The sequence below is a fragment of the Lipophrys pholis genome, assembly GCF_963383615.2.
Source record: "Lipophrys pholis genome assembly, chromosome: 10".
In the NCBI taxonomy this organism is placed as follows: Eukaryota; Metazoa; Chordata; class Actinopteri; order Blenniiformes; family Blenniidae; genus Lipophrys; species Lipophrys pholis.
The window spans coordinates 30,201,883-30,226,300 of NC_137640.1; the positions used below are offsets into that span (position 1 = coordinate 30,201,883).

At 41.7% G+C, this 24,418-nt stretch overlaps 1 protein-coding gene across 2 annotated transcripts; it reads left to right on the top strand.

Annotated features, from left to right (window-relative positions):
• The first annotated feature begins 246 nt into the window (after positions 1-246).
• Positions 247-23,335, top strand: kita (KIT proto-oncogene, receptor tyrosine kinase a). Of its 2 annotated transcripts, none has more exons than XM_080473044.1 (21): positions 247-567; positions 5,702-5,956; positions 8,664-8,948; positions 9,053-9,192; positions 9,520-9,712; positions 10,341-10,527; positions 11,138-11,253; positions 11,521-11,635; positions 13,029-13,213; positions 14,624-14,730; positions 14,885-15,011; positions 15,547-15,651; positions 15,995-16,105; positions 16,254-16,395; positions 16,554-16,648; positions 16,755-16,882; positions 17,195-17,317; positions 18,586-18,697; positions 18,796-18,895; positions 19,209-19,314; positions 20,042-23,335. In XM_080473044.1, the coding sequence occupies exons 1-21, from the start codon at positions 513-515 to the stop codon at positions 20,222-20,224; spliced, it is 2,970 nt and encodes a 989-aa protein (XP_080329170.1). In that variant the 5' UTR covers positions 247-512; the 3' UTR covers positions 20,225-23,335. The 2 variants fall into 2 exon arrangements, with proteins under 2 accessions (XP_080329170.1, XP_080329171.1); XM_080473045.1 differs by having other exon boundaries at positions 9,541-9,712.
• The last annotated feature ends 1,083 nt before the right edge of the window (positions 23,336-24,418 follow it).

A 24,418-nucleotide genomic window follows, 5' to 3' on the forward strand; every position in this document is an offset into this window, starting at 1 on the left:
CAACAGGGTGGCGCTATGAAGTAAAGTGATGGTGTGTCTCTCTCGGGACCAATCATAAGGAACCAAGAACACGCGTAAAAACATGGGCATGAGCTTGCATTCCTGTGTTGATCTGTCACTCTGTCTGTTGGATTTTCTTGACTGGAAGCTGAAACAAGTCCCAAACACCTCCCTCCCGGTGTAACATGTGAGTAATAGGCCCCGCCGCCGGTACCTATAAACACGTTGTTGACGCTATCGGCAGTCACAGACACCAGATCTGCCTGCACAGTCCCGTCCCCTCTGGTGCGCTCCGGAGAAAAGTGTGTTTACAGAAAGACTGCTGCGGCTGCTGCGGCGGCCGCTGCGGCTGAGGGCTGAACTGAGCATCTGTGCCTTTAAAGGCTTGTCAAGTGCGCCGCTATCAGAACGCGCAGTCAACTTCCCACAAGTTGGATCGGAGAGTATAACCGGGCTACCTTAATCAAACGGCACGCTCTCACCTTCTCAGCAAGACCCATGGAATAAACACAATGGATTACCACTGGATACTGCTATATGTGTTGCTGCAGCTCGCATTTCATCCAGGTAAGACCTTGTTTTTTTGCGCTTTTGTGCGCCGGCTTTTACGCGAGCAACTTGTTGCCGTGCACTTATGGAAACTGCGCTTGGGCGACCCGCTAAGTATTTCGCCCCCTTTTAGCTCTGTGAGATAAAGATAATCCACATAGACTGATCGTAATTACTCCACTGGTGGCGCTTCGCCCTCGTGATGCGTACTTTTCTTTGTTCCCCGAAGTGGAGCCCTGGGATCTCGCGGGCTGCTGATTAAGACAACCTGAAGTCACAGAAACCCAATGAGGGAAGTGGATATATGGGCAGGGACGTTGATGCCAGCGCTACTTTAATTATTTATTTTTCACTCAGATAACAGGGTTCCATTAACAAAAAAGTAATCACACAGTGCCACGAACGAGGCTGATGATTGTTATGGGTGTACGTGATGCGTAAATACATGTAAATACATGTTCAGATAAAGGAGGCAAGTTGAAGCGGTATTCTTCCTCTCCAAAGGGCACATACCCGTCATTTATGGAAATACATGGTAACTCTTGGGAAGTCTCTTGCATTTATACTTTCTGTATGATTCTTCTCACATGCGAGACTTCAGCGCTGCTTTACTCCACCCTCCGGGTTGGTTTATTCTGCTACCATCGCTGGACATTGGGCACGATTTTGAAAGCACATTGCAAATAATTCTGCCTTGGCATGAGCTCCAGAGTCTATAAACACATTAATACGTTCCAATTGCCTCGTCTGAGTTTTTTTTTTTTTTGTTTGTTTTTTTGTGAGGGTGTAACAGTTGTTCATGGGGTTTTTAACATGTCATTGTCAGTTAACTTCTTTTTATAATCTCCTCAGGATACAAAACACGGGACTTCCCCAGGGATAGAGTGCAAATGTATGTAAAGCGGGGAACAGCGTATGTTGGTGTTTAACTTTGCGCTCCAGGTGCGTCTGTGCAGCTCAGCTGCAGCATCAGATGGACCTCCCTTTCTCTACCAATTTCCGTCCGACGGACAGCTTGACGACACTATAATGCGCCCGTGGGAGGCCGCTGATGTTCACACCATACTGTTATCATCAGGGAATTTGAACGACTGCCACATTTCCAGGCAGTATGTACAGGCTTTACCTGTCATGTGATGCAACAGTGCACGCCATGAAGTCTGCCTTAAGCCTGTTTGCGCTTGGCGCAGACCTTTTGAACTTGTGCTCTTTCAGTCAATTAATCTATTGCCAATTCATGAATTTCAAACTAATTCAATTAATGTCGTAACTTTGCTGTGCGTCACTTTGAAACGGTACTGTTTATTATTATTATTATTATTATTATTGTTGTTGTTGTTGTTGTTGTTGTTGTTATTATGATTATTGTTATTATTATTATTAATTGCAATAATAATACAATTTTTAACATTATAATTTTTTGCACAATAAATTGAGCATCTTTTATATCTTCCTCATTTCATTCTACGTTGCCAGTCAAATAGAAACACAAATCACTCAGCATCAGAGCTTTCTTTGTCTAATGACCATTAGCTGGTCTCTGATCCAATGAATTTCATTTAAGTTGAGCATGTGTCCATACCCTTTTCACCAGAGTGTTTTCATTTGTGGCTGATTTTTCCTGCTACTCATCTTCCCTATGGTATTCTCTTATTGTTCAATGTTGAAGGATGAAGAATGTATTTATTTTTCTCTGAGCAACATGTTTCACCCTCACTGGAGGCGGAAGCAGTCACAGTCCTCCTCTGTTTATCACATGTAGCCACCCCCTGTAGAAAGCAGCTCATCTTGCATACATTTGGTTTATTTTACACCATGACTGTATAAATTCAGGAATTTCCTGTTCATTCTACACAGTTTTTGCTTGAAATCATCTGATCTGCACAGATTTTATTGAGGTTAGAGATACAATTGCTGATGTCTCACAAAAGCTACTTGTGTGTTTTAGGAACCATTTTGCTCTGTATATTTTCACCCACATCAACAACTTAGACAAATTGTTAACAACGTGGTTCTCAAGCTAAATGTCGTGATCCTCCAAATCTCTTAAAAGCAAATTTTTTCATGAGTTATTCTTTGTTTTGCTTCTCAGCAGATTCAAGAAACCGTGCTTAATAAGGGACCGAGCCCGAAAGGCCTTATTGTATTTGTAATGTTTCTTATTATTATTAGGGATCAAGGCCGGAGGCCTGGCCTGGAGGCCTGGCCTGGAAGCCTGGCCTGGAAGCCAGGACCCCATTGTATTTCAATTGTTTCTTTTTTTTTCTTCTTCGTTTTCTGCACTCCTGAGGTGGCGTCTTTAATCCCATATTCGACCCACGGAACACGCTAAAATGTTGATCAAATTTGGCACGCTCATCAAGACTGGCGAAAAAATTAAGGAAATATAAAAAATAACCCCCAGAGTGCCAAAATGTGCTCTCTAGCGCCACCTAGAAACACTAACACGGCCACCATGGCCTGTAGGAATGTCATAGAGAGATCAATCCAAAACTCAGTTGTTGGTCTCATCGAGACCTAAAAGTCACGTGCCGATACCCCTGACCTAAATTCAACGGGAAGTCTACAATTTGCCTTTCAAAGCAAGATTTTCACCCACAAAAGGCCCTCACGCAAACGCTACGTCCTCTGAGGGTGAATATTGTATCGGCTTCAAAACAATATTAAATGACAGAGGAGACTCTCCTGCTCAATAGTTCTGTTCAACCTTTTGATTAGTACACGGGAAAACCAAGATGTCTCCTCAAAAACAGCCGTGACAGAACACCCCGAACAAGTGGTGACTGTGGCTAAACCTTGACTGATCGAAAAAGCGAGCAGATCAGAAGCACGACAAGAACCTACCGAACAAGACGATGTAACACGAGGGGAAAATTCCATAAAACATGACCTTTTTGACGAGAGAGAACAATGCTGTCAGTTTCTTTGCTCCCGCAATTTCAAGCTACATTTATTATTGAGTCAGATGGAGCAAAATCGTGCGTTCGCGTCAAACTGCGCCTCCTAGTGTCTAAAGGTTACGTCTGACTGCTTCGAAACCCACACAGACTGAAAGACGACAAATATTCCTTATAAGAAATGACAATTTTATCCAAATATTTGCCCGAAAACTGGGGATTCTGAGGAGTTGTTTCCAAGATATGTTGATAAAAGCCGACCTCTCTCCCTCTCTGATGACATCACTACCTGGTGGTGGTCAGAACACTGTTGCATCATTCACACCAGGATGACGTCATACCAGGAAAGTCCTGGTTTATGGGCTGATCTGCTATCATGTGCTACATAAACAAGCTAACATGCTAATATGTGGTTTAAGGATGAGCTACTTCCTGTGGGCTCTCCACCTGCAGGAAAAGGTTCTTAATGGTGCAATGTGATCTGGGTGACGGTGCTCAAACTGTCACCCCCACCACCCGGAAACGGAGAAGAGAGAGGAGATGGATGGATGGATGGATGGATGGAGAACTAGCTAACGTGCACTTTGTGGCCTTGCTAACATGCAGTTAGTGGACGAGCGAACAATCGGTTAGTTTAAGAGCTAACATGCTAACAAGGGGTTTGTGGACTTGCTAAGATGTTATCATGTCAAAGCTCAAAACTCCTTCAAAAACAAAAGTCCTTATTTTTTCTAATGACAATGTAAACCTTCAAATTGGATCTTAAGTGTTTAGCTAGGCTAGGGGCGAACTGGCTTTCAAAAGAAAAGCCCCCAATCTTTTCAAAATAAAAGCCCCCAATCTTTTTAAAATAAAAGTCCTTGTTTATTATAAATGACACAACAAAACCTAAAATATGAATATATAAGGATTAGCTGGATTAGAGGTTAGTTGGTTAGTTTAATGCTAATGCTTATAACGCTTTTTAATACTTATGGTTTGACCCCACCATAGGGTTAGGGTTACACCAACTGTAGCTGAAAATGGCTTGATTTGCATTATCTAAATACCACCCCCCACCATCCACGCCCACTTTAGTAGATCCTTATTAGCTTTTAATGCTTTTTAATGCTAATGCTTGGCTAGTTAGCTTAGCAGATTAGCATGTGAGATAAGACCAGATTCCAGGTCAGGGACACCTGGGGAGTAACCTGTGTCATTTTCAGGTAGTTAAGAGGTACCAGCCTAGCATGCTAGTTAGCATGCTAACAAAGTGTGTTCAGTTGAGCTGATATTTGGGGGGGTGGCCTAAAGGGGGTGCTAGGGTCATGGATCACGAGCTAATTAGCTGGGTCCCGCCCACTTTTGACCCCACCATAGGGTTAGGGTTACACCAACCCGAGCTGAAAGTGACTTGGTTTGCTTTAGCTAAACACCCCCCACCATCCACGCCCACTTTAGTAGATCCTTCTCTCTGGAAACCAAAACAATTAAGGCAAGGGTTAGGGTTAGGTGGTGGCCTAAATGCCACGAACTACATTAGAGTTTAGTTGGCTTTCAAAATAAAAGCCCCTCACATTTTTCAGAAGAAAAGTCAATTTTTATCAAAACCTTCAAAATTTATATTTGATCAATATTTAAGGGGGCCAGAGGCCATGATTGGGCTGACCCCAAGAGAGCCCAGAGTGCGAGGTCCTGATAGAGGCTGCTTGCAGCTTTAATTCCATCTGTCTTTGCTTTTCAATTTTTCTTTTATTTCAAGCAGTCCGTCTGTAATTTTGCTTTGCTTAGCTAAATTCTGTACAGGGTTTACACAAACACATTTTACTTTAACGAGCCTCAGCATCTAAGTGTGAAACCACTGTGTTAACAGAATCATTTGTACTCATTTACATTGAGTCAAAAGTTAATCCGTGACTGATGGCAAACACACGTTTTGATGTGGGTGACCCCTCTTTTGACCTTTGAATCATGGATTTTACCTTTAAGCTGTTGTTATGCACAGGATTCTTGTGGGGTTGTGTATGCTGACACAACTCGATTTCACAGTGATGTGCAGATTTCACACCTCTTGCTCAGCTCATACTTAAGGTTTAAATAAATGACATAGTTAAACTGGGAGTTCAAGTCTATAAAACATTTAGTGTCAAACTGATGTGGCAGTCTCATGCACACGGAGTGTGTGCTAAAATGGGAATTGTATTGTGCGATATTAACATCACTGTGATTTCTCTATGTCTGACATTCAGTTGAAAACCATCTCTGCTGCCTTCTAGGCAACTCCAAGCCCACCATCAACCCTGCTGAGTCCTACCTTGTTGTCCCCATCAACAAACCCTTCAGCCTGGGGTGCCAGGGTGAGAACAGGACAGAGTGGAGGAGGCAGGACCGCCCGAGGACACTAAAAGCAAAAGCAATCAATGGAATGTGGTCATTGCAATTTCCCAGGGCTCAGCCTCTTCACATGGGCCGCTACATCTGCCAGGAGGAGGGCTCTGATGAGCAAGCCTCCATCTACATCTACGTGAAAGGTAGCTGGTGTATTTCAGGGACTAAAAATGTGTGACACTTTGTGGCATTTCTATGTCAAATGAAGACAACTGAAATCAAGTGGAAAGTGGAAAGAGACTACTGGGAACAGCAGACAAAATCTTTTGGTCTTTCTCGCTGTGTGTGTGGGTGTGTGTGCAGAAGAAAGTGTTTGTAACTTTGCCCTGGACAGGTGCTGTAGATACCGGAGCTATTTATTGAGAGCATGAAGAAGTTTTACTGTATTTTCTTTCTCTGTGTGACCCCCACATCGACTTGGCTGATTGCCATCACTGCAGGCTGATAAATTGATCATTCACTCGACAATCCCTACACTTACATTTGAAGCCGCCACACTGCAGATGAGAGCCTCATAACTAGTAACAACGACTCTAAATAAATAACGACTCCTGGAATTCAAGTCATATGTGATTAATGGTTACTTCAGTTTATACATCTTTGGGATTGATATCTTTTTCGGAGCCAACAAAACCTGAAGAATGAAATCACAGCCAACTTGTGATGCTGGCACAGATTTTGTTCTTGTGAATTTTCCAATTTTTGGCGGATGGATTAATTGATAGAACTAGATTTAATTTTGTAATCTCTCTGGTTGAAGTTGGCAAAACACATGGTTACCATGGCAATCGCAACCATGATCTAACCCATTTAGACCATCTTTTTCTTTTTAGAGCCGGGTGAAATCTGAGCTTGTTTCAAACAAAATATAAAATCCTTTTCATGCAGAGGGAGGTTGACTGTGGAACACTTTGTCTTAGTGGTCAGCACAGCAGATACTGAAATTCATCTGAACGCTTCACTAACTGTTGTTGAAGTTTGTTTACAGTAGCAAAAACCTTACAGGTGTACTACAGTACAACAAACTTGTTGTTTAATTGCATTTGTTGTCTCTGTCTGTTCAAAAAACAACCAGTGGAAGTTCTCACAAATAGTTGAACATGAAGCATCTGATTTCACTTTCACCTTTTCCTCCGCCAGAATTCCTAATAGCATCAGAGTAAAATGTCAGCTTTGTGTGGAGCTCCTCAAATCCATAACATATCCTCAGCATACATGCATAACAGATAGAATATATATTTAATGTATGTATTATTTGATGTATTTCAATGGTCAAATTCAAAGGGAAAGAGCACTTTGTTTCTCTTGTCAAAAAAAAAGTTGAGAAAAAAAAGAAACGTCTGCTGTGTCGTCCAAATGGCTTCATATTCACACTGGGATTTTTCACTGTGTGGTGGATTGAATGTAATACAACGTGAGACTGTTCTGGTCGTTATTCTTACATGCAAACTGTCTCACTTGCAAATATCAAAAAGTATAAAGGCGTCAAAACAGCAGAAGAATTTCCTAAATTCTGCACGTCCACAACAGTCTGCTGCAGGGACGTAAGGCTTGTGAGCCCTCCCTGCCCGGTTGGGTTCAATCAGAGCTCCTTAGTCTCTGCTGCATTCAGACTTGAGTTTAACTTAAATCCATCTAAACAACGCAAAAGTGAGACCTGCTGTTTAAAGTGATTTACTCTACTTGTTTGGTGTGCACCAGATTTCACATGATAACATTAACTTCCACATAAATGGAGCAATTGTACCACTGCTCACTTTAATTTGACCAAATATGATCACACCTTTAAACACGCCATTTCCTTCCTTCCCCTCCTGACTGCTTGAGCAGAAAGCTGATATTCATACTGTGTTGTACAGAAAGTTATTTGGTTATGCTGCAGTCAGTGGTAACCTCAAAGCAAGGAGCCCTGGTTGTACTGCGAGGTTAGTTTTTTCTGTGTAGAGTTTGTTGATTTGTCACTACAGAGCTGACTCCTGTCCTTTCTTAACTTCTTGTCACTCTTTATTAGAATAAAGTGTACGCCATCTTTTACTAATTGTTTGCTGTGATTGGCGAGTTTAAATTAAACCAACACATGTTGTTGTTTTGGTTGAGGCATGTTATCAGTATTGAGAATAGAATCTGGGCTGGTGGAGCAGCTTCAGCAGGATGGCTTCACATCAGAAATAAAAAGCACTTGCTCATTTTGTTATATCAGAAAGAGCATTTCATTTTCTAAAGAATCAGGAAGAATTTCTCTTAAGCGTGACTTTTGCTATTTCTATTATAATCACTTTCCTCTTGTATTTTTCAAAGTTGTGAGAATATCTTGAGTAGTTAATGAGTCAGCATCCATGGACATGGACGATGGCTGGAGGGAAGGATGTTGAAGATGTTGAGGTGTGATATCATATTCCTGGTGCTTCCCTCACTGGTCTACAACATAGTCTCTACTGTTTCTTAATCATAAACAAGTAATCTTGTTTTGTTGCTCAACCCCTGCTTTAGTCTAATTTATGTAAAAACCCAAGAGGCTATCAAGAAAAGTTCTGGTTCCCCCAACCCGTCTGCCCCTGTCAGATGAACATGTTTCAAGAAAAAGAAATAAACGTGTTTATTGAACCCCTCCATCTGCCTACATTGTCATTAAAGATAAATATTTGCTATAGGTTTTGAGTGACAAATCATAGTGAAGGAGGGTGTGATGGAGTGATTTAGCTGAAATGCAGCTTTGCTGGGATCGTCACACCGGCACAAAGCAAAAAGAAAATGCTTTAAATCTTCAGCAACTGATTGTGCCGCCTTGCTTACAGCTCTGACACCATCTTTGCAATTTCTTTGATTTTTTTTGTTTTTTGTTTTTGGCAGATCCTGCAAATCCCTTCAGAAAATCGTTGGTGTTCAACATTCTCGCTCGACAGGGATCCACAGCTTGCATCACCTGTTTGGCAACAGATCCAAGTCTGGACAATTTAGGCCTGGAAACATGCTCCGGTAGAGCTCTGCCCCCTGGCCTTAAGTTTTCTCCAGTACTGGAGCAAGGAATCATCATCCACAATACACAGAGAGAATATGAAGGTTGCTATGTTTGCACGGGAATGCTCATGAAGCGGCGTGTCAGATCACATGACTATTACCTGACAGTTAAACCAGGTAAAATGGTGTGCTTCTTTAATGCTTTGTACTGCACGTATATCATGGGTGTGGATGGATAAAAAGTTGGTTGTTTTTTTTCTTGGGGTTTGTTTCTCGTTCAGTGGCCATTGCTCCTCCAGTAATCCAAATGCAGCAATCAGGAAGAATAATTCTTGTACGAGATGAAAGTCTCATCCTCACCTGCAATACGTCTAATGTCAATGGCAACATTACATTGGACTGGATCACTCCACCCGGCTCGGTAAGATTTGTTTACTTAGTGTTTCCATGTATTATTGCTGGAAAAATAACTGTGTGCCTTGGAGTCTTTTTTTTTTTTTATTCAGTTGTGTGAATTCACATCAGTTCACTTTAGAAACCTTTACAGAGACCAAAGGTTAATGACTAAAGTAAAAGGGGTTAATATTCATGCTGTCTTGACTTCAGGACCTTGGTTGTGTGTACCTTCCCACCTGCTGTATGAGAGTGATTGATCGTGTGTGTTGTTGCTCTGTCTCTGTTAGTGTTTGGCTGGCAAGGATAGACATGCAGATAGGCTTAATCTCTAAAGATCTCTGGGTGTTGACAGGGTGCTGTCTGGTATCCACAGCAATCAGCAACGGTTGACGGCTCTTCACGGATCCTACTGGAGCCCGTCACTCACATCCGCGGCGCCACATTGAAAATAGCTGCGGTGAAACCACAAGACACTGGAAGTTACAAATGTGAAGCCACAAATGAAAAAGGCACCACCACCAAGTCAGTGTGGCTCGATATTTATGGTGAGCACGTTATGAGAATTCCTTGGAGATAAAGGTGCACATGCCAACTTGTTATTAATGTGATGAAGACTGAATGATATGTGAAAATAATAAATGTCTTTTCCTGTCGCTGACTGATATGGACTACCTGAATTTTCAAAGTTTGTTTCCTACAAAATCATATCACATTTTTACTACATTATGATTAATTTAATTTAACACATGGAACTCAGAGATTCAACACGTGTTTAATCAATAACACTCCCAGTCCAAAGTATGGAAGAATTAAAGCTTCTTGAACTGAATGAGGCTGGAAAATGAGAAGTAAACAAATGTCACTCACTGCCTGAGTAGATTAATTGTTCAGCATTCATGTCAAGAAAACATATTTCAGTGAATCTGTGCCAGTATAATCTAACCACCTATCGGAAATCTAACTTCCTGATATTCAGTGCTTAATCAAACGTCTTTATTAAAATTAAAAAAAACAGATTTTCCAAAACCATAAATCTGTGTTTTAGATATAAACTTATTTTGCTCATTTTGTCTTTCTCAACTGTTAAATCTTCCATTATGTATTTAGGTCACCAATAAATCAAACTAACAAATATAAATGTAACTTTTTTTCAAACTTTTTTCTGTTTTACAGCAAGAGGATTCATTAGCTTGAACCTCACGAGCAACCGAACCTTCCACGTTCGGTCGGGAGAGACTGTTCCTCTGAAAGTTACCTTGGAGGCATATCCGAAGCTACAAACCTTTTCCTGGAGTTTCATGGGGTATGAGCTCAGGAACACAACTGACCACGTAATCATCACACAAAGAAAGGAATACAGGTACGACCACTCACAAACACGTACCTGCCTAATGTTACTCTGGGACTTCCACGAAGGTGAAGATGGTCATTGCTGTCCTTTGGTGGAATTTAGCAACTGTGCTTGAGCCACAAGTCACACTTCACTGATAATACAACTGAAAAGCTGAAGCTCGCCCTGGGGGCTGTTCTTTGGAAAACAGCAGGAAAGAAAATCTAACATGCACGCTTATTATAATGTGTATAGTCATATTATGCAACTTCATAACGTTTTCATGTATGTTTCCTAATGTCATGAAGAGAAAAACAGTTTACTTGGTCTCGTCATCTTTTTGTGGCGATCAAAATGATATTAGCAATATGTGACCCTAAATGAATGTGCAAAAGAAAACAAAGAAGTGTCACTATTTATCAACTGTTATGTGCTGTTTGTCAGCAGATTGTAATAAAAGAATAGAACAAACAAACAAACCTGATCTGAGCTGCAGGTATGAGACTGTGTGGCTGCAGGTTTGAGTCATAGGAGTTGATTCCTTTATGCTTTGTACAACTAAACAGTAATAAAAGTGCTATTTTCAGTTAAGAATAAGTGATTGCATTCATGATAAAAACTGTGATTATTTCACATTTAGTTACATCAGCGAACTGACACTTGTGCGGATGCAAGTGTCGGAGAGCGGAGTTTACACCTTTCAAGCCTCCAACGGAGACTCATCAGTCAACCAGACATTCACCATCTTTGTGATCAGTAAGTTCTGACATACGTTTTCTTAAATACTTTTTGTGCCCTGAAGCTACACAATAAATGTCTTTACACAGTATTAATCTTCTGCCACTGGTACCTGGGAACTGACCTTTTCTTTGAGTAAAATGGCGCTCCCACCCAGTCACCCCTCCCTCTACCGATGCCTCCTTAAAGGTTTTTCTAGAGTAAAGACATGTTGGGATGAGCTTTCTCAGGCTTGTCATCTATTTGTTACCAGGTCTATTTTTGACGTTACAACTTCTTTATAAGGTAAACCGGAGATTGTGTCTCATGAGGGCCCAGTGGATGGACAGGTACGCTGTGTGGCCAAGGGGTTTCCTGCCCCCCAGTTCACCTGGTACTACTGCGAACAGCCTTATGTCAGGTGAGATGTTAGAAGGCAGACAAGATCCCACAAAAAATGTGTGCGGGTGTGTGTGTGTGTGTGTGTGTGTGTGTGTGTGTGTGTGTGTGTGTGTGTGTGTGTGTGTGTGTGTGTGTGTGTGTGTGTGTGTGTGTGTGTGTGTGTGTGTGTGTGTGTGTGTGTGTGTGTGTGTGTGTGCTACAGGTAGTAATCAAAGTTTTGTGATGACAGCTACCACCTGTCATTAAAGATGTGACCAAAACAAACTTTTATTTCCAAATGTTAAAGTTTCATAAACATGTAAGAAAGTAGTGATTGCATTAAATCCATAACTTAGATTGACAAACACAACATAGCTTTTAAAGAGAGGCGCAGATGAGATCCCACCAATGACTTATTTCATTTTTGAAAAATTTCAAACTCAGGTGAAAAAAGGAAAACATATAATGACAAAATACTGGAGATATAGTTTTCTCACATCGTGGGATAAGTGTGTTGAACTGTTGCCACATTGATTACTGTGGTTGAATCTTGTATTAGCCAGATTGGTTGTCTGTCATACAAACTGACGTAACACAGCCCAACAGTTCTGCCTTGTGTTATCCAACAAACAAAATGCTCTAAGGCAAGGCAATTATCAGATTTCTGTTCTCAAAAAATTCAGCTGTAACAGCTTTCCAGGAATGGGTTATTATTCACATCAGGTAACATGTTTGTTTTGGTTCTTCAATGAGACCGTTAAAACAAGGCCGCTGTCAATAGCTTCAGTTCGATGCCTTTTTCAGCCTATTAATTAAAACTTGAGATTGGTAGGGGACTGGGACATCTGCCCGGATCCAATTGGATCTGGCTTGTCTCGTGGAGAACTACCTGGTTGCCATAGCAACACCAATCCTGAGCCGTACAGGCAATGAATCATAGCTGATAATCCAAACTTTATCCACTAATTAAAACAAATTAAAATACACAAATACACTTAACACCTGTCACTCTCTCGTTACCAGCACACAAATGCATGAACAGAAACAGGAACTGATGTGACCTCAGTGGGCCTTTGACTGGGGAGCACTTAAACAGCTGCTCTTCTTGGTATGGTATTGTGAAGAATGAAGCCACATGGTATTCTACAACATTTTCACCTGTGTATCATAAGCATAAAAGGAATTTCTAACTCTTACTTTGACCTCAGGAAAAACCAAAGGCTGTTTATCTGATGGAATGTATTTGAATTCTGTCACATATTACATAAAATCATATTCTGAAAAGAAACGTGTTTTCAGAGCTCAAGGAAGGAATTTGAGACTTGCAGCGGTAGAGCAACAACACACGTCTCGGTGTCCTGAACAGAGACCGTTAAAAAATATCCGCCATGCCATCAACCTTATACCAATAGTGTATAATCTTCTTCCTTCAGGTGCTCCCAGCAGGTGAATACCTCTCAGGAGGCACAGAATGTCCTCACCATCATTCTGTTCAGCCCCACATTTGGAAGGACGGAGGTGGAGAGTCGGGTGAACGTTAGCAAGGGACGCTTCAATACTCTGGAGTGTGTGGCCACAGTGGAGGGAGAACAGGCCTACACACTTTTCTCCATCAGTGGTGAGTTCTAATCATGGACACACCTGAACAGAGCTGAGGGAGTCTAAATAACAGCCAGGTGTGTTTGAAGGTGGCGCTGGTGCCTGCGAGTCGCATGTTTTGTTGGTGTTGAACTGATGTAATCCCCTGCGTGTCTTCAGATTAAATGGAAGAGTGACACAGTCAACAGCAAAACAGGGAGTGCACACATGTAAAAATCCATTTATCTTACAGGTTAGCAATCTATCGCCAAATCATTCAGTCTTAACTAAAAGTGACTTGCCACACCTTGTATATATTAGGACTTCTGCTTCTGCCTCCAGAGCACTGGAGCTTGTAAGAGTTCTTCAACTCTAAAACTCCATATGAGATCATTCTTCAGCTCAAGATATTTACTGAAAGCATGATTTTGGCAAGGATTAGCAGTTCTGCTACGAGGTGTTGGTAATCCATAATCTGTAACGGAAACATTGGCAAATAAAGATACCAAACCATGACAAGATGTTGTATTTTACAGAAAAGTATTCGCTTCTCCTTTGTTTACTCCATGACTCCAAAATCTGCACTGTGGTGACGCCCCCCCCCCCCCCCCCCCCCCATCTGTCGTACAGTGGCCAGCAATGCATTGGGATCTCAGCAACTGAAAAAAGTATAGATTTTTTTTCTTTGTTTGTGGATATCTACAGACCCAGGCTTTCACAGGGGGGCAAAAATGTGACTACAGTGTGAAAATGAGTGAGCATTATGAGGAAGCTGAGTGTTTGCGACTGTCCAAGATGGGCCATTGGTGAGGGCATGTCCTGGATTTTTGTGTTTCACAAAGTTCCAACAGACCAGGCGGAGGTGCTGAGCGTGTTTAACGCAGTAGGAGGCCTGGCGGTGTGGGGCATTTTGTGGCGGTGTTAGGCTTGGAGGTGTCAGTGGGCTGCAGCAGAGAATACACTAAGCTTTAGAAACCACTGACAGGTTTACAGGGGATTAGTTCCTGCAGACTCTGCATTCTCAGATTTGAAGTAGAGAGAAAGCTTCTTATCTGTAAAGAGCTTATTACACCCCACTGTACAGAGGAGCAAAACAATAAGGCATCGCAACCAGCCAGACACAAAGAAACAGAACACCGATTACATATAATTACCCACCAGCACAGCTGTAAAAACAATAGCAATACAATAAAACTGTTGTATAATCAAAACGATTCAATAGGTTCACAAAAAAAAGCTGAATTTGTAAACACATAAAAGCCAAGAACCGTACAGTATCTATACATATATACGTAAATGGATTAGTTTGCTGTTATTTGATCAAAGAGGGCTTTACCATCACTTAATGCCCTCTGTCTCACCTTAATACTCAATTTGTAATGTCCTTTAAAGTGTAAACACTGCAAACCATTGATTGGTATCAAACATTACAATTTGTATCTCCCCACAGAGAAAAGAGTTCCACATGATCTGTTCACCCCTCTGCTAATTGGCTCTGTCTCAGCGGCGTGCATCCTCTGCCTTGTCCTTATCATGCTGTTCTACAAGTACATGCAGGTAGGACTGACTGTACTGCACTTCTCCTGCACGACACACCTTCTGAGACACATTTTGATGCAAGCTTAACAGAGGATTAGACCATATTGAAACCCTATGAGTCCATGTCTAATGTTTGCAAAAATGTATGTTTTGGTGTCTTTTTTCATGCCAGAAACCAAAATACCAGATTCAATGGAAAGTTATCGAAGGGATCAACGGGAACAGTTATGTGTACATTGATCCCACCCAGCTACCCTACGATCAGCAGTGGGAGTTCCCACGAAAAAACTTGCGTTTTGGTGAGCATGCGGTTCTTTTATCCAAATCATCTGTAGCACGTGTTGTATCATGATGCCATTGATCCATCACTCCTGACAGGCTGCGGCACTGGTGTCCTTGTCTGAGGTGTAAATCACCATTGGAGAAGCATGATGTGGAACTAAGTGGGCTTAATAGTCCCACTAAAGCCGAACAAGGCAGTTAGTATGACATCATTGCTGCCACCCTCAGGCTACTTGGAAGTGACTGACAGGCACCCTGGTTTCTGTGTGTACGGACAGAGCATTAAGGTTTGAGCCATGCCTCTGGTCATTACTGATGAACCAGTTCCACTGCTCATTAATGATGAAACCTCACTCCTACACTGCAAACATGATATTGTTGACATATTCTGGGTGTTGTTTTGAAACAGGATGCTGTGTGTCCTGGTGCCTATGTACACAGCCTCGGGGCTAAAACTTGTGTTTTCCTAGGAACGCTGGCACCGAGCCTGCTTGTGGGAGGGAAAAATAGACTGGGGGAATTACAGCTTTGTTTCTTCCTTCTCATTTTCAGGGAAGACGTTGGGATCTGGTGCGTTTGGGAAAGTAGTGGAAGCCACCGCATATGGACTCTCCAAAGCAGATTCAGTTATGACTGTGGCTGTGAAAATGCTCAAATGTAAGCACTGTCAACACATGCAAAAGAAGTGGGAAGTGCAGTTATTTTGAATATGTCCATAGCAGCTTTCTGCTTCCAAGAAGTTCTGGTGAATGAATAATTTCCCTGCAGGTGTCAAGAGCCACTCAGCTACGATGTGGATATTTTTATATGGTAGTTTGTAAGCTGAGGCCAAAACAACATATTTAACAAACATTTGACTTTATTCAGCCAAAAGCATCAACCTAGATCTTGCGGGTCTGAGATCACAATTCACAATTTGTAGTGATGCTTCCTCTCAGTGTTTTCCTCATCCACTTGTACATTCTGATTGTGTGTCCCTTTTTTTCCTGCCACTCCACAGCAAGTGCTCATGCCACAGAGAAAGAGGCGCTGATGTCAGAACTGAAAGTCCTCAGTTACTTGGGAAACCACATGAACATTGTCAACCTGCTGGGAGCCTGCACTGTTGGAGGTGCGACAGACAACATGCCTGTGGAATCAATTTAGAACTTTCAGATTGTTCAGAGAATTTTCAGAGATTCATTTTCTTGTGATTCTGGAAATCACAAGGCTTCACTTGGAAAAGTCCACTCTGAGGAGGTTTGCCTCTTTGTCTGCAGGCCCTACACTGGTGATCACAGAGTACTGCTGCTTTGGAGACCTTCTTAACTTTCTGCGCAGAAAACGAGAATCCTTCATCTGCGTCCAGCTTGAGAAGGACTACTACTACCGCAACGTCATGCAACAGAGAGTCACAGATGGGTCAGGTTCTTTTTAGTTTTAAGAGTGGTTTATTGTGTGGAAGAGAATAGAGAGTATCAGCATTTACTATCCAGAACGTGCGTAGGAGATTTGGACTGCAGCGTGCTTTTGTGTGGCTCTGCTCAGCTGAGACCAGACTGCTCCTTTCCTCTTCACAGTGACAGCTTGAATGGCTACATGACCATGAGGCCTTCTGTTGCTGGCAAACTGCTCTTCAGCTCATCTTTGGAGAAGCGATGCCCTGTAGGAAAAGGCAAGCCAGCCAGTCAGCCGTTCATCACGTTTATTCCACAGCCAAAAACACACAAAAATGCATTTGGGGAAATACAGTTCCATCACTCTACTGGTTGTCCTCTCAGGTGACTCCTACCTTGAAGCAGACGTGGAGGGTGAAATGTTTGAGGACGGTCTGTCCCTTGACATCGAAGACCTGCTCAGCTTCTCGTACCAAGTTGCCAAAGGCATGGAGTTCTTAGCCTCTAAGAATGTGAGTGTTTGCATTGTTTTCACGTTATGTTTTGTATTTATTTCCACGCAGAACAGAGATCTCCTTTCCACAGCTAGTAAACGGATCTAAAATGCGTGTTGGAGCACACTGCTGAAAAATTCATGAGCTGTAGAAACAAAGATACTCTTGCCATTGAGCTCATGTGTCAGTGTCAGAGGCTGCATGTTACAAAACCAAGTGTGGCGATTCAGGGCCAAAGTACATTAGAAATTAATGACTTATGTTTTGTTTTTATTGTTTGCATAACAAGAGTCATCAGAATTTGTAGATAATGGTGCTTGTGTTTTTCAGTGTATTCACAGAGACCTGGCTGCCAGAAACATCCTTCTGACTCAAGGAAGAGTGGCAAAAATCTGTGATTTTGGTCTGGCCCGAGACATCACCACGGATTCAAACTACGTAGTTAAAGGCAACGTAAGTGCACGAACTGTGGGACTGGCTGTCCTACGATCTACATCCTTACATCTCCTGGTTTGGAACTGTCTACATTATTCTTTCAAGTCATACACATGTTCTTCTCTGCTAATGTGTTAGCAGACTGTTCACGTTCTCTCTCACACACACACACACACACACACACACACACACACACACACACACACACACACACACACACACACACACACACAATAAGAAAAAAAAATGTGAGTGACTTAAAGAATGAAAAGTGTTGATGGGAAGTTTATGTCTTACTAGTTTCTTCTTAATATTTTGCACTATAGATTTATCAGTAAATATGTAGATTCTTTAAAACTTTGCAGACACTGCCAGATGTTATAGTATATTATTATAGTATATTACAGACCTGGTGCAACTATATGAGGAAGTATGACTTTTTTTCTTTCCATTTTTTGTTCTTGCAGCTGTGCACCTTATTTTCTCACACCCAGATACACGGTGTTATGCAATTCCCGATGTACCTGTCTGCAAGACTAACATACTTATATTCACCGTTTAGATCACCTCTAATATGCAAATGATCAAAAGATAAAAATTGTCCCTCAGTTTGTTTGAAAAGCTGAATTGCCTCTATCTAATTTTATCTGTAATATGGAGTGGCCTTCATTAACATGTACATCTTCTTTTTGTCTCATGTTATTAGTTGTCAAAATAAGTAGAAAACACTCATTGGGCACTAGTGCAGCTGTCAGTGGACACACAAGTAACATTTGATCATTATTGGGGTGTTTTTGCAAACTCAGAAACAAATGCTCTGGTATTTGGGGTATTAAGCAACATTTGGTCTGTTTCACAATTACAATTTCATTAAATTTCAATTTCATCAAATCAAGTTTTTTTTTCTGAAACAAAAAACACTGATGTGTTTGTTATTTAAGGAGCACAGATTCTGAATGAGTGAAGCGCTGGCCATAAGACGAGTCATGACATTAGTAATGAATTGGACACCAACCTACAGTCCTTATGGCTCATGACAGTGGGCCTCATATGACAGCCGTCATATTTTTGAAAGATGTGTCCTTCCATTTTAACCAAGTGTTAGACAGGGGCTTTGCAGATGTTCTGAGCTCTGTGTTTATGAAGACCTGGGGGCAAATACTTGGTGCATACCTGACTTTGTGTACAGTCTGTTCACTTAGCAGTCCTTGTCATTTATATTTAAACCACAAATACTGGAATATGCTCAAATTTTCAAATGTATTGAGCAAGTGCTTCCCTTTCAGGCTCGTCTACCAGTGAAGTGGATGTCACCAGAAAGTATTTTTGAGTGCGTGTACACATTTGAGAGTGACGTGTGGTCCTATGGTATCTTACTTTGGGAGATATTCTCACTGGGTATGTCATTCTTGACACTTAATTTGTTGGCATGTTTGTTGCATGTTTCTGTATTGTCTAAAGTCAATCATGAAACCAAATCTCTCTGCTAAATGCAGGAAACAGTCCCTATCCTGGCATGCCTGTCGACTCCAAGTTCTACAAACTAATAAAGGAAGGATACAGAATGGATGCTCCAGAGTTTGCACCGACTAAAATGTGAGCTTTTGATTTGTAAGAATGTGTGAAAAAGATGTGAAAAGTGAGCATGTGTAAAAAGTTATTAAAAAAGAAAGAGAGACTGCTTGGTTGGACTTAGGGAGGTGGTGAGACCACGAAAACAAAATGTAATGTGGGGGACTTAAATAGCTGCTCTCATCCTGTTGCAACTGGCTTTTCACAAGAAAAATTAATAACGAGGACATGTTTACATCCTTAGATAGAATGAGGGCCGAAAACAATTATACACATTAAAAAGTACACAGTGGTAATAATTACAAATAAATGTGTATGTTTGTATGCTGATCTGCAGGTATCACATCATGAGGTCCTGCTGGAATGCAGACCCTTTCACGAGGCCCCCCTTCAGCAAGGTTGTGGAAAGGATTGAACAACAGCTCTCAGATGCCACCAAGCATGTAAGTCACACTTGGCGGTTGTTTTCTTTCACTTTGCTTCAGACAGGAATGAACAACAAACAGTCCATTGGGCATTTTGCAGTTTGGGGTCCTATCTTGATTGGAAGTCAGGTGACATGACATTTGACATTATTTCACAAAAGCTGAGAAGATTTGGACGCCTTGCCACAAGTTGAGTTAATTAATGCAAAATCAACAACAAAAAATGCCTTTTGTTATTTATCTGTTGTAATCTTGTGTACTATAATTAGATTATGACAGAGCTTAACACAATAAGTGAATGATTGTGAAGTTTCCTCAATCACTTCTTGTGAGTGTGGTTCAGTAAACAGTCTTCTCTCAGCATCAGCACTTGTGTTTGACGGCCCAGCTCATCTGATTTACTCGTGGTGTACATACAATGACCTCAAGCAAGCTCGTGTCTGTTTCCAGACAGCCCTGCAAAGTGTTCACGCTTTGGGGGTTTACATTATCTCACTCTGGGAGAGAGCTGGATGTGCCAGTTTATAATAATCGGATACTAATGGTTGTGTTCAATTTGAAGAAGAAGTCAAAAGACAGTTTGTTGAGGCTCAAGCACAAAGTAGACATGGGGAGGTCTCTAAATCAAGTTATCAGCCTATTTTCCAGGAGACACAATGTGGAAAAATTACATGAATGGACAAAGATCACAGTTGTCTCTCTCTGTCCCTCTGTCTCTGTTTTTCTTTTTTCTTTTTTCATGTAGGTTTATCTGAACTTTAGCTCCAGGCCTCCTCTGACACCCAGAACAAGGGAGGAGCCCAGCTCTCAAAACGGGGCACTTTACCATCTGAACTCAGCTGGCAGTAATAGCCCTCAGACCCAGCCCTTACTGGTCCAGCATGAGGTCTTCCTGGAGGGGTCAACCCTCAGGGCCCAACGGGTGTAAGGACCCACCCGACCTGTCTGGCTGCCTCTTAAAGTGCCTGAAAATATCCGCCACAAACCACCCCTGCACCCGCCCGCCCACTGCCGCGATACCAGCAGCGTCGTTGTTCTGTGTTGCAGACATATTAGCAAACGCCATCAAGGAACAGAAAGATAATGAAAGGACTTGTGCATTCTTATCTTTGCTGTCACTGTTATTGCCTACTGAGGGAGTACACTGGGAATAGTGTTCCCCTGCTCACAGCGAGGAGCCTTGAATGCACCAGGAAGGGTGGAGGGACTCATTCTGTCACTCGAAAACTGAGTACTTTATTACCTTTTTTGGTTGTTTTATTATTTTTCTTTTTGCCGGATACAATTTCCTACTCTTGTCATAAGGATGTTTGTTTTTGGGTATCAAATATACACATTTCTCTCAATCTGTTTTTTTGTTGTTGACATTTTTGGGTTTATTTTTTTTGTGGTTTTGCGGTTATGAAAAGTTATGTAGCATTTTTATTTTTAGTTCGCTGTTGCAGTTGATGGAAGAAGAAAAAGTACTTCAGGACTTTCACGTCACTCCATACATCATGTAATACAACTTTTGTTTCATGTTTTTGTTTTCACTTCTTTAATGTCAGTATTACTTCCAACTGTCCATATCTCTGTTATATGAAGAAGGGTTATTGGGGGCCAATTTACACTGAAGTGTTGAGACACTGGTATATAAGCTATTACAGGGCATGGTCAGTCATGCTTAGAGTCCATAAGTGCTTCAAGTTGAGTAGGAGATACACTCTCACTTTCGCTCTTCGTTTGATGTTGGGTGTCTCTATCTAGAGGGCAAATAATTGTCTTATACTGGACCGTACTTCAACATACCACAAATAAGCACATGATTTGTCCACATGCAGTGGTCTGCAGAGATTTGGTATAGATATGGTACGCTAGCTTTCCTTTATGTGCTTGTTGACTGTATATGTGTATCTATGTGTAGGTGTTGGCGCTCGTCACTGCTCTACAATCAGATGTCAGATCAGAGCCTAAAAACAGAATACAATCCGTGAAGCCTGTAGTGTTTGTCTTAGCTTTGTTACTCAAGGAGTTCATTTTTGACAGCTGGACTGCTGGAGAGAAAATTTTCTTGTAAATAACTATTCATGTTCATATGAATTGCTCCTGCCACACTCAGTGTATGATATTTGTTTACAAGCATGATACAGGTACTGCTATTTCCTACATGTGTTTGCTCAGATATTTCACCTTTGACTCCTCTAATGAAGGAACTTGGAAACGTGATTTTTTTTTTTTCTCAATCTCTCTCTCTTTAGCTGGCAGGCGGGTATTATGTCTTCAGCCCACACTCACACTGTAGTTCTGTATTGTATTGTAAACATGGATAAGGTCAACACTCATGTGACATGCCATTGGTGAGTGGACAGCAATGTTCCCTGAGGTGATAAGCTCGAGGAGAACAGCAGGTCTTCAGCGCTCTCTGTTCTGATGCAGTGACACCAGGTGCAGATCTTGGTTTCTCAGTCATCTCATTGTTCTCCGGCCAGTAGCTGGTTTTCCCAGCAGTCCCTCTCTTCTTTGTGTCCAGCTGTTTCCTCCTTCTAATCTGAGACCTTCAGCACCTCTCAGCCAGTAATCTGCATCATTCCAGGCCTCCATGTGTCCCCTCTGTCCACAGGTGGATATTGTCCCGAAGAACGCCTGGAAGGTGTCCTGTTCATCTGTGCGTGCATGCACATTTGTGTGCATGTGCCTGCGTGTGTGTGTGTGCGAGCGCATGCGTGCTTGTGTGCATGTGCATGTGAGCATGCACTTTCACTTGTATGTCTGTGTAATTGCATACTTAAAAGAAATACTGTCAAGAGGTGCCACTGCTAAAGATTCATGTTGTTTAGGCTTCTAAGACCCCACGGTCTTACTGCTCTGTTATTTTGTAAATATAAATGTAACCCATATTGTAAAGTAATGTCAAAACTTTTGGTGATGTTTATCCTAATGAAGCTATGGTACATTGATGCAACCTTTTGTTGTGCTGTATTTTCTTATCAGATTTCCTACTTAAGATTCAGGAAGCTTGTGTCTCTGTTACCAGAAACTGTTACTGTTACTAAAACTTCACCGGAGATTTGCTTTGGGAAATGTTTAAATTCTGGCTTAGGCCCCGTTTACACAACAACGTTTCATGTGACAACACCTAATCCGCTAAAAAAAAGTGGGGGCGTTTACACTGCAGTAGCGGACACACAGACAACGATGTAGTTAGTATGCCGGGCCATGTGAGGGCGCTGTTGCTTGATTTTGTAATGAAACTACACAGACGTGTGCAGAGAACAAAACACTATAAACCTGAAGAAAATAGAGAGAACCTGACATCCTATGGACTGATGAGGAACCGGATGATATCAGGGAGAGTCTCAACTATTAAACTACTGATCTGGACCATAAAACTAGAATACGGACCGCGGGTCGTACCACTACGGGTCGTACCACTACGGGTCGTACCACTACGGGTCGTACCACTACGGGTCGTACCACTACGGGTCGTACCACTACGGGTCGTACCACTACGGGTCGTACCACTACACGGCCGCCATGTTTGTTTACAACTGAATGAGCAGGAGGGAGGAGGAGATGAGCAGTAACAGGCTCTGTAGCCTCCATCAGTCTCTGCAGGAGGGATTTGCACAATGAAAGAATCTTTCCACTTTGGGAGCCGGATTAAAAACTTTGCGGATACAGTGGATCAGAACACTGGTGCCTTGTGTAAACGGACCCCCCAAAAGTGAAGGAAGTTTTGCGGATACACTCCAATTCGTTGTCGTGTAAACGGGGCCTTATTTTGTCCTTCAGTTAGGTTTGTCAGTTCACTTGGTAACTGCCACAGTCTTGCTGTTGTCAGTGGTCATGTGTAAGTGTTAATTACCTATTATACCAAAAAAGAATAAAATAAGGCTCAGAATTCTGGATAATTTTCCACATCATTACTCTCCTCACATTAAACAATTTTCCACCATTTTGCTGCATATTTATACAAAGCATTAGAGTTATTGGGTAAATTTGATGTGATGCTATTTAAATGTGTCCAATTCAATAAAGGTGTGCATCATGAATTACCTTTAAAACTGTTTTAGTTTTTCTTTTTACCTCGCCCACAACAAGTGATCAACTTTGTCTCACTGGACAGTGAGATGACATGTGACTGATTATCTAACCAACCATTGGCTGAATGAAGTTTATAACTTCAAGTAACCGTGGACATCACCAAAGAAGCACCTTGGACAGGACCATTCGTTTTAGGAAAGACTGAGGAACCCTTGTCCAATCCTCAGTTGACCAAAACATCACAGTGAATCCAAACACTGGTGGACACACTGACTAATCAATATGCAAAATAATTCCAAGTAAAGACAATATAGGTCTTTCCGAAATTCTTTAAAATATCTCATTCTGGTTTTCTTTTACAGACAATTCAAATTCTGAAAGGCCTCAGGCTTTCCCGTTATCTCTGGTATGCCCCAAGGTTGGGTATCGCTGCCCTGCAGCAGAAAAGACAGCCTAATGTCTTTAAGGCCACACTGTACTTTTCATTTACACAGGTTGCCTTTTTTAGTTTGGGTGAAACTGAATCCTTCTTCTAAATCTGGACTAGAGTTGTAGGAACTTTAATCACCCATCACAGGATACAAGCAGAGTACAGTCTCAATAAGTCCCTCGTCCATCACTTGGCTAACATAAGAGACAATCTTGTAACTTCAGTGTTGGAGAAATCTTGTTTAGTCTCATAAAGAATGCTGTGTAATGTTCAGTCAGTGTTCAAGGAGAACTGTGTCAGCACTCTTCAAACCTCTGAGCTGCTTTTGGTGTCCTTCAGTGCAGACTCAAAACAATTCAGTCTTTAAGAAGGAGCTGTCTGACTTCAGAGTGAGACAAACTCCTGGACAATCATGCAGAGGTTGGACTGTGACTTTGTCTCTTCTTGCAAGAATAATGTAATAAAATTGTCTTAAACTTTTTAAATCGCTCTCAGTCTGATTTCTGTAGATTCTGTCTCCCTGAGGTTTTCTTACAAGGAAAATTCTCCTGACGTTCAGAAATGGACTTACTACGTTTGTTTGGATCTGTGAACTGTGATGGCCCATTTCCACCACCATCCTGGGACAAATTTGCAGCACATGACTGTTCACATTACAAAGCCTATGTG